Source organism: Rosa rugosa, chromosome 4, assembly GCF_958449725.1.
Source record: "Rosa rugosa chromosome 4, drRosRugo1.1, whole genome shotgun sequence".
Taxonomy (NCBI): Eukaryota; Viridiplantae; Streptophyta; class Magnoliopsida; order Rosales; family Rosaceae; genus Rosa; species Rosa rugosa.
Genome location: NC_084823.1, coordinates 14,913,607 through 14,924,525, shown reverse-complemented (window position 1 = coordinate 14,924,525; position 10,919 = coordinate 14,913,607). Strand labels below are relative to the sequence as shown.

General features: G+C 36.7%; 2 protein-coding genes across 2 annotated transcripts; both read left to right on the top strand.

Moving 5' to 3' along the window:
• Positions 1-1,106: 1,106 nt before the first annotated feature.
• On the top strand, positions 1,107-8,769 carry LOC133743083 (disease resistance RPP13-like protein 4). Its single transcript, XM_062170865.1, has 8 exons — positions 1,107-1,312; positions 1,409-3,662; positions 3,795-3,970; positions 4,853-5,761; positions 5,948-6,073; positions 6,763-6,989; positions 7,086-7,121; positions 8,415-8,769. The coding sequence occupies exon 2, from the start codon at positions 1,450-1,452 to the stop codon at positions 2,710-2,712; it is 1,263 nt and encodes a 420-aa protein (XP_062026849.1). The 5' UTR covers positions 1,107-1,312; positions 1,409-1,449; the 3' UTR covers positions 2,713-3,662; positions 3,795-3,970; positions 4,853-5,761; positions 5,948-6,073; positions 6,763-6,989; positions 7,086-7,121; positions 8,415-8,769.
• A 1,103-nt stretch (positions 8,770-9,872) lies between these two features.
• LOC133743086 (immune-associated nucleotide-binding protein 9-like) lies at positions 9,873-10,365 on the top strand. The gene is made up of 2 exons (XM_062170867.1): positions 9,873-10,093; positions 10,243-10,365. Exons 1-2 carry the CDS (start codon positions 9,875-9,877, stop codon positions 10,357-10,359), a joined length of 336 nt encoding a protein of 111 aa, XP_062026851.1. The 5' UTR covers positions 9,873-9,874; the 3' UTR covers positions 10,360-10,365.
• Positions 10,366-10,919: the final 554 nt, after the last annotated feature.

Below are 10,919 nucleotides of genomic sequence, written 5' to 3'. Positions count from 1 at the left end.
AATGGGTTAAGCGGGTTGGAAACGGGTAACCCGTTTAATAAATAGGTTGGGTTTGAGTTTAAATTTTTGATCGACACGATTATTAAATGGGTTGGGTTTGGGTTTGTATCTTGCAACACGATAAATACCTTGACCCGACACGAACCCAACCCGACACGACCCATTGACAGCCCTACATGGCATGTGTATTCCACTATCTAAAAAATTTAAATAATTAATACAATTAAAAGACAAGTTTTCACTTTCCCTTTTTACCGTTATTTGATTTCACATGCATTTAATTAAGTAATTAATTTTAGTTTCTCAACTTTTTTCTTTTCTTTTGTGAAACCTTTTTATTTGCAATTTATATTACTCTTGTGGGTACGTACATAATTACATAAGAAATACGTACATATATATTTAAGAACATGCTTCAAATTTTGTCCAAAAAAAAAAACAGAATTGAAAAAAAAAATGGCCAAAAGTTTCCTGTATATACATTTATCAAAGAGAAATGTTAAGAAAAACTCAAAAAAGAGAGAGAAAATTTATCTAATCATCTAATCTCACATGTGTTCTAACAAAAAGAGAAAAAAAAAAAAAAGTTTGTACTGTTTGTAGCTGCCATATCAATGAGCTTTACCATTTAATTTTTTTTTTTGTATTTTTTTTGTTTTTTGTGGATTTTGTATAAAAAAAGGTCAAAAAAAGACTAAATATTATGGAACATGACTAAATGAATGAAAGAAAAATTTTCAACGAGAAATGAAAAAAACGTTAGAAAAAAAATTAGGAAAATAAAAGAGTCAAGAGTTTTTTTTTTTTTTTTTCATATTAATAGAGAGCATTTAATAAGGTCAAACATAAATAAGGATAACATGTAATGAAATTAAATTTTTTTTTTAAGATAATAAATACGTAGATCGTAATCATAAATGAATCAAAATGGCACAAGATAAGTGAGGAAGGTAGAAAGGAAAATGTTGGAGGGCAAGGTTGCTAGCATTCCTCTAGATAAAATATTTTTTTTTTATTTTTGTATCCCAAACGCAAGAAATGCACAACTTTCCTTTACCAATGTTTACTTTCCGCGAACCAAAGGAGGCTTATATTATTTGGTACAGGATCCATACAACTCCTGAATCATATCTCTATTACTCAGTTGAGATCAAAGAGTCTGAGACATTTGATACATTACACCAGGCCAGATCCCAATTTCCCAACTCAGACAGCAGCAACAATCCCATACACTCTTTTGCCAAACAAAAACAAAAAAACCATACACTCACCGGATCGCCACCCACTGACTGTCGTTACGACGTCGTTACAAGTAAGTTATGGAACCTCAGTGCAGATGCTTATATATCGAGACTCAGATCATCAAATCACTGAAAATATAAACCATCTTTATCCCGAAATTTCACAGGTTTGACTTGGTTTCGGCATCAAATTGCAAAGGCGAGTGCGATGGCATTAGATGTTGCTGAATTGCTGTGGAACAAGTTCTTGAAGTCTCTGGCAGAGCTAGACTCTGAGTCTAATTCAGGTTCTATTACCATCTCTGTCTTCAAATCATCAATAAAAGCTCTCGTGTCTGATTTCGAAGCAATCAAAGATGTTGTGAATGAGAGAGACATAATGCCGGAACCTTATTCCTACTCTGAAACTATCAATCTGCTCTACAAACTCAACGATGCATTGGCTGACTGCCGAGTCTTCACACACGAGTGTATGGAGCTTAATAATGTGATCTCACGCTTCAACTTTCGAAGATTTACTTTTGTCGCAAAGGTCAAGAGTCGGTTGACCAAATTAAAGCAGGAGCTTGAGAACTTGCCGCAACAACCAATTGGCAATCCTCGGACAAAGACCGGATTCACCGGATCCGGACCTAAAGTACCTTCAGCCAAAGTTTTCGGATTTGATGAGCAATTAAAGGAGATTAATGAGGAGTTGCTACAAGCAGAGGGTTCCAGTTCTAGCAGTGCTGGTGAACTGAGGGCAATTGGGGTAGTTGGTATTGCTGGAGTGGGTAAGACCACCCTGGTTCAGAAGGTTTTGGAGAGCAAGGAAGTGAAGCAGAAGTTTAATCATATACTTTGGTTACCCTTTTCGTTGAGTGAGGAAGAAGAACAATATAGTAAGTTCAGCTTTGAGACATGTATCTTTGATAGTAATGGCCAAATCATAGAGGCGAGGATTGTTGGCCTTGATAAGCTCCTGGAAAGGCTAAGCCGCCTGCTGTTATCGGATAAATGCTATTTGATTGTGTTGGATGATGTGTGTCATCGGCACATTAACATTATGGAACGCTTATGCAGCGGATTGCCCAAGCATAATGGTGGTGTTGTCATTGTCACTACTAGATTGGAGGAAGTGGCTCAAAAGCTGGGGAAACAACATAGATTGCATCTGGTTCATGTTAAGCCTCTGGACAAAGAGATTTGTGGGCGTATATTTGAGGAGCAGGCTTATTCCATTAGAAAAAGTTCAAACTTCTCAGGTGATGAAGCTACGAGAAAGATGGAGGAACTCAAGGATCAGTGCCATGGTCTACCGTTGGTTGCGAAGACGATAGCAAATGCTTTTGCAGTGGGATTTGGAGGCGACGGATCTGAAGAGAGAGGTGGTGATCACGGGGAGGAAGTAGGAACTTTTGAAGAATTAGTTGAAGACGACCAGGGTTCAAGAATTGCTGACCTGATCCATCATGTTCAAGAATCTTCTTGAATCATCAGTTCAGTAATCTGCAAAGCAAGATGTTACCAGCATATTTCACCATGGTGGGGATTTATCAGTAGCTTCATTTGGGTATTTGCATCCATGGAACTCTTCCACTGTAGCAGACAAGTACCAACTCGGCCTTTTGCTTTCAATCTCACCAATTTGTTTGTCTTCACACCCATGACATTTGAGAAATTGAAGAATAGAAGGGGCATAAGGTAGAGAGGGAACAGAACATTGTGGAAGAAGTGGGATGGTCCGAAAATGTGCAAGTTGCGAAGGTGAACCCAAAACTAGCAGCCATAAATAAGAAGTTCAGGATGATTCACGGGTTACTATATCTTGCCGATATTATGGCTTTAGCAGCCTTCCCATGCACTCATAATACTTGGCAGGTAAACTCAATCTGTAGTTGGTAAACAAAACCCAAGTTCCCCTTTATTTGGAGATGGGGGAGGGAAATGTTCTGGGGTCGAGTTGAACTATGGATTTTATCCATGCAATGAAAAAATAGATTGCTTGTTTGTCTAGGTGTGATTTTCTCTCCTTCTCCCTATTTGGCAATGGTTGAATGAAACCACTCAGAATGTACACATGCTGATTGAATCATCAGTTACTTAATGAAGTTCATACTTGATAAAAAGAAAAAATACTATAGATTCTGGTGTTAATCAATACCATAATCAATTCTGTGATTGATGATATTTTGTGGTTTTCATACCCATTCCTAATAAGACATGCAGATAGATGGAAGGGGACACAGTTCACAAGAAGAGGGAAAGAGAGAAGACAAATGAGGAAGATAGTAAAGAAGTTAAGGGCAAATCCGTAGTTAAGGAGTGTGGTTTGATTGATTCTATGCAGGAGGGGCTATCAGGCCGTCGTACACGATACAAGAATTTTGGTATACATTTGATTGATTGAGTAATCAGGAGTGTGCCTCTCCCCTAAACAAGGTAATTTATCAGCATATTAAGTAATCCCATGTATACTTTAAAGGCTTCATTTACGCAGCTTCTAGTTGTCAAAGAATCTAATTTTACTAGGTTGATGTCTAATTTTTTGTGGCATGGATTTTCCTGTCTTAGGCTGAAGCTTTTGTGGAATGCATGCTGACAGGGATTTGACTAGTAATTGGGGTTGGGAAGCATTTTCAGTAATCTGTATCTTAACAATAAGCAGCAGGCCGGGAGCCTGGTATTTGGTGTTTGTGCAAATGGACCATTTAAATCCTGCCACCTCAATCGTTGAAGGCTACTTGAAGGTAAATATATGGTCCAGATCCAAAGGACTCTGTTGTCTTAAGCCACACCTGAACATTGGTGCTTTGATTGAACTATATTGCCTAGAATTGGAAATATATTGGTGCATATACATTTTTAGTTAACAATTCATGTTAAAAGTTTAGTGTATGAAGCTTGACAAATGTATTTTAGTAGGAGTTGCAGGATTCTGTTGGACTAGGGAGTTGTTTCCTTGTAAAACCTCAAAAGCAATTCCTTCTCATTCCTCTAGCTAGGCCTATCTATACGCCTGTTAACTATGAAAGAAAGAAAATCATCTTTATTTGGTCCACTGGTTGTCAGTTCACAAAATTTTGTATCTTATTTTGTAGGTATTTATAAGATTTCATATATATTGTAATCCTCTGGTCATATGTAGGCATTCATAAGATCAGGTGTCTTTCAAAAAGAAAAAAAACGAAAATACATAGCTAATTATGTTTTGTAATCTCGTTTTTAGGCCACTCCTTCCCCATGCTTTTGTCGTAGTCTTTACCCGAAAAGAATAACACCAGTTCTGGAAAGATTTCTTAAGAATTTTAATGTTGCTGTGTACTTGGTTTTGATTGATGGCTCTTAGTTTCAGTTTATATCGTAGTCCCTAAATTATGTCTATTTCCGACCATTGTTGTCTCTTTCTGCTCAGTGAAAGGATATTACATTCAGGCTAGGCTTTCATATTACACATTTAGGCTAAATATTCATATTACTGTGCAATAAGAATACCATAATGTAGTCATTATGTCTTCTCACTGCAATCCAATGCTTATATTCCCTGGTTGTAAATTTGTTGAACTGTCAAAAGATCTATTTACCTCCAGATGGAGAAATGAATCTGATTTTGATGAACACATTCTATGCAGGATTATGTATCACATGGTCTTTCACCATAAAGGAAATTTGGAATTCATTTAACTGATTGAAGTGGCCCTAAGCTAAACTAGGTACATGTTATCGCTCAGCATCTTAAATAATCCAAATTCATACTTAAAAGGCTTGAATTTGAGCACTTTCTAGTTGTTAGATTACTACATTTGATAACTAATTTCCATGGCATGGGTTTTCTTGTCCCTACGTTTTTGTGGAATGGATGTGGATGCTGAATGGAATATAATAGGTACATGGGATTTGCAAGCTTTTTGTACAATCTGTATCCTAACAATAGACATGGAGCTCGGAGAAATGGTGTTTCTTTAGCTGTACTCAGAGTGAAAGTGAGTGGACATCCTCTCTACGAAACTGTTCCACCTCACCATCGTCAAAGGTAATACCATAATAGTGTAGATCGATTGTGTTAAGCTACACCTGCATATAGTCCGGCCCCTTTATTGAGAACTATGTCCCTAATATTGCAAATATGCCCGTTGGTACTGCTGCTTTGAGTTCTATGTTAACATGTGTTTGAAGCTGTCATTGATTGCTTGGGACCTAGGGTGTTAATAGTTAGCAGTGATCCTTATCCTGCTTTCTCTATTCAGCAGATCAAATCTTAAAGCTTTTATGTGTTATATTAATGTCTTTCTTACTGGTCATGTACATCATTTTACTACTCATGGATACAAGAATTTATAAACATTTGAAGTATCATACTTGGTTTTCACATGTATAATTTGTGAATCATAAGACTACGATTATGTAATCTTTGTTCTGTTTTACTGAAATGCGCCGCTTACTGAACAACTAAATGATCAGTTACTCCTTCTGGACATTTTGATGAACACATTGTATGCAGGAGCATTTCGACTGATTAAAGAAGCTCTTACCTAAGCTAGGTAATCTGATATTAACATTCCTAAGTAGAGTCCTATATAATAATTTTTTTTATTTTTTATTATTTGGACAGTCCTATATTATCTATTGTACAGGTGCTTGCAATTTCACTTTCCTACTGTCCAATTCTAAAAATATTACAAGGTTTGACATCTAGTTTCCATTACATGGATTTTCTTGTCATATAGGCTTAAGTCTCTTGTGGAACTGAAACTGATGGGAATTTGAGAAGCTATGCCTAACATGGCTATATATTTCCGAAAGTTGTACATTGTGAGCTGCAATGCTAATGATGAGAGTTCCAGTAATTAAAGGTTCAATCTTTCTCAATATGGTCTTCTTTTATAACATTGGTATCTCCTTGTCTGCTGCATGGACTTTATTCCTTTGTATGTTTACAGATAATTGTGTGTTAGTTTATGATTTACTTTTATGCACACTAGGTGTTCTATATTTTGTCTAGCTGGTTCTCTTATGTTTAGGATGAAACTTTACCAAACACTAAAGTAGAAAAGTGATGTTGGAAATGATGAGCCCAACAACGTTTTAATCTCATAAGTGGTTTTTGTCATTTCTTTTACAGAACCCAAATACGTATGATATTTCTAACATTTTGTCAGGCGAAAGACTTGTTAGATTTGGAGAAATGAAATAATGGGGAAGGAACAAGAAATGATTGGCGTGTGTGAAAAGGCTGAATGCCAAAATGTTTAATACGAATAAAAGAATTATGGTCTTTGTTCATGTATGATCAAATTTCCATAACTTCAATAGGTAAAACCTGTACAATCTTATAATACCTATGACCATATTTCGAACTGTTGCACGTGTTCAGAAGGCAGAGTGTGGATGATAAAGTTCTGAGAGGAAAACATATGACATATCGTTATGCTCCGTTTCAACTTGTTGAATGAGAGCTGGATTTAAATGCAACCTTTATTTACTTAAACTAATATTTGATATGTTCAAACATACCTAACATTTTGTACATACATTTTAGTAGGAACTTAGATGTCGTCTCTCAAAGCAGTTGTAGTCCCCAGATTAAAACATTTTACTGTTTGCTAGTTAGACCAGTGGGAAGAGTGGGAAGGAATAATGGGAGCAGGGAAGAGGGAAAATACTGAAATTATAATAACTTCCCACAGCTAAAACAACATCACAAACATCACAAACATCACAATTATGAAAACTTGCTGCCAAAACACAAATCTCCATGGAACTGAACAGGTATCACCAAATGCATAGTCTGAATGAATCTTCACATTTAGTATGAAAGTAGTTTAATTTATAGACTAGTCCTCTTATTTTGTATCTTTTTTGCAGATAGAAAATACCAACAAGCTAGAACTTTCCATTCAGGTATTCATATTGTTGGATTTCAACTCTATTGCAAATTTCCATTATGTGCACATTTTTCAATAAGAATATTATTAAGTTGCATAGTTATTCTATGTTTTTATTGTAGTCCAACAGACTTAACTTTTAGTTGTTTCATCTCATATGACCACCTGCACTCAAACCATCTCATTTATTTCGCTAACTTAAACTTTGACACCACCTTATGGAGTGCTTCATTGGTTTACTCACTTCCTGTTCGATCACATTGTTTTGCTTTAAAAATAGTTAAGATTATTGGTTATCCAATTGGGTTTGTGTGTGAACTGTCGGAGGTGGTTTCTTTGTGAATTTTTGGAATCGGGTTTTGTTCTTGGGTGTGAATTATAGGTAGGTGTTTGTAAAAGTCTGAATCTTTGGGAGGTTGGGAACTTTTTTGTTGAGCATGGATGCAGGGTCACATGATGTTCAAGGTAGCAGTGTGATGTTGGGTGGGGTTGATCAGAATTCCCTTGAGAAATCAAAGAATTCTGTTGTTTGATCAGTTGTTGAGTCTGTCATTGTCAAGGCAGCCACTGCTAGTAAAAAGAACTGAAGATTTGAAGGCATTGGGCGGTGAATAGTCTAATAAGGCAATAGGTAAAGAAGGGAATGTGTCTGAGACTGTGAATTAGAGACTGAATGAGGAGGCACGTCAGTTGTATAATAGTAGTTAGTGAGGTCTCGAGTCATTTTGAGCTAGGTACTAATAAGAATTTGAACAATTTGGCTGATGGGAATGTGTCCGAGGCTGTGGTTTTCATCGACTCTGGGGAGGCTTCTTTGGTTAGATGTGTGTGATTTTCTTATGCATTAGTATGGATTTTGTTTTTGGGGTTTGCCTTGATTCGCTTCTGTAGTACTTTTTCATCTCATTGTCTTCCATGGCCTTCCTCATCACCCCACTCTCAATAGAATCCAGACCAATAATGTTTTACATCGTAACACTTACTTTTGACAACTATTTTGGATTTGGGTGTGCATGATTTCATGATTTATTGTTTGGTGTTTCTATGGTTTGGTTTTTTGGTTAGAGAGTGTGTAAAGTCGAGAGCTTTTTCCAGGTGGTAATATAGTTACTGAATAGATCAGATGTAGATGGTTCTGTCGAATTTGTTCTTAGTTTTAAGTGGATAGGTAGAGTTAATACTTAAATCACTCTCAATATATAATCTCATTACTCGAATCATATTAAAATCCATTTCTTCTCCTTATCATATTGTATTTAGCATATTTGTTATTATCCAATATCCCTCGCTTACATTTTACTCATTCCAGTGACGGCCCTTCGCATCAAAGAACAAATAAGCTGCTCGCTAACACAGAAGATGTATCAGCAGCAGGCAGCAGCAGATCAACCAACCGATGAGACATCAGGAGAACTAATGTAGAAAAGTTGGTTTGAACTGAAAAATGTAGCATATTTTTGTTGGTTCTAACCAATTTTGAATTCTGTATATAAAGCACAGCTTTAGTTAGAATATCAATTTTGGAGAAATGTAAATACACCAATCTGGCCTCTGTTTAGAATTTTCACTTTTGAGATATGTAATACACAAGTCTGGTTAGAACCCCAGCTTTTGTAATCCAATAATATTTAAGGTATATTACATATTCAGTATGCAATTTATTACGTATAAAATTCAAGATGCAAGGAAACCCTCAGGACGGACCATCAAGCGTACACCATAAAGGAAATTTGGTATATATCCATTTGACCGATTGAAGTGAGGGCTCTCACCTAAACTAGGTAAATGTGATTGGCATCTTAAGTTCCATTACTAGGTCCTTAATGTAAGGTCCTTAGTAGAGACTCACCCTTCCAACATAATAGTTCTGGGGCTTGAATATATGTACTTTACCTGTCAAATAATCTAATTTTCTTGGCATCTTTTTTTTTATCATTTTAGGCTGAAACATTTTGTTGGTAGATGGACTCTGAAAGCATTTTGTGCAATCTGTGTCTAAATCAGCCACTCTGAAGGATTTGTTGGTCACTCTCAAACTCTGCCAACATCATTGTTATCAAAGGTAAGTACACATAAACACAGATAGAAATCACTAAATCAGTGGCCCTAAGATTGCAAACATAGCGTTGCATATATATTTTAGCTACAGATTCATGTTTTAAAGTTTAGTACTGTCCGAAGCTTGATAAGAGCATGTATACTGGGCTAAAATTTAAAGATAGAAAATCAATTGAAGGTAAAAGGGGGTTCAGTAACTGGAGCTGCAGGATTATGTAGGCATAGTGAGTTGTTTCATTCCTTGTACAGTAATTCATGTCTCCTGTGTCTCAAATTCTTTCAGCAACAACTTACTTTTGCTTACGTTACTTTTTCCATCATTTTGATCCCATAAAATTTTCTTTTGTTTCATAGTTCCACCGGATACAAGGTTCCATTAGTAACTTAACATATTATAACTCCTTATGCAAGAAGAAAAAGAAAATTTTGACCATAAACCATTAGAGCTAATTGATATGGAAACTGATTGTTGTTCTCAGCAAAGGTCGAAACTGATTTTTTTGTACTCATATGACTTTTAACTCGTTGCAATTGTGTGCGTGAGTCTTCTAGATATATATTGCCGTGCTTTTGTCATTATAAAGCAGTGAGAGAAGATAATATAGACTATATGCTTGCTAGGTATCCTCTTTCTTCTTGCAATACTATTCTCATTATGAAGAATTGACAGAATACAAAATATATATGGTTGCAGGTATTCTGATTTATATGATGGGTGGAAGTTCGATTGATGATGACTGGGAGCTTCCCTTTTCTAATGCTGCTCGCACTGTGGTCTTAGTTGGACACACTGGTAATGGAAAAAGTGCAACAGGCAACAACATTCTTGGCAAAGGAGCCTTTAATTCCAAACGTAGCTCTAATGGTGTCACGAGCACTTGTGAATTGAAGACTGCCATCTTGAGAGATGGACAAGAAGTTAATGTCCTGGTAAAGTCTTACTGACGTGTATTTGTTTTGTAATTATGTATATAAAAAATGTCTCTAGGAGTAGCCCTACGAGTATATAAAGTAGTTGCATTTAAGAACCTGCTTTTCAACGGTTATTCTTTCCTTTTGATTTGTGTGGTATGCTGCAGGTCTTTTTGAATATTCTGCCAGATCAGACTTTATTGGCAAAGAAATTGCCAAATGCATTAGTTTGCCTAAGGATGGGATCCATGTTGTTCTTGTGGACTTGTGGTTTGCTCAACTAGACCTCGTATATGATTGTTGTCTTTACGGGAGGGGATGACTGAGAAGAAAATGATGAGACTTTGGAAGATTATTTGGGCCGTGATTGTCCGGAGCCTTTAAAGGTTAGTAAAATTTGTTTCTTCAAATTTGTTTCTTACCGGTTCTTTTGTTAACTTCAGCTGCTTGAGTGCAGAGCTCTTCCTTCCGGTGAGCTCAAAGGCAAAGACCTCATTCTCCTCCTCCTCATCTTCCTCTGGGAACACCTCTTCGCCCTGATAATAGGGGTCATATGTGGTTGGCTGATAGTTTAGGGCAGCCAATGTCCGGTGTTTCCCAGGTACATAAGTTCCTTTGGACGCGTTCTTCCTAGCGTCAGTCTCTCTGAGGAGGTGCTCAAAGCTGCCTACCTCCGTAATAAGCTCTCCCATTGATTGGATCATGCTGCCATGTTGTTTCTTTCGCTGGCGTGGTTCCAACCCCTTGATTGCTAGCTTAACTAATTCTCTTTCTGGCAGAACCATGTTCAGCTTGGCCTTCTGAATCTGGAATCTTTGAAGATAAGCAACAGCAGACTCCATAG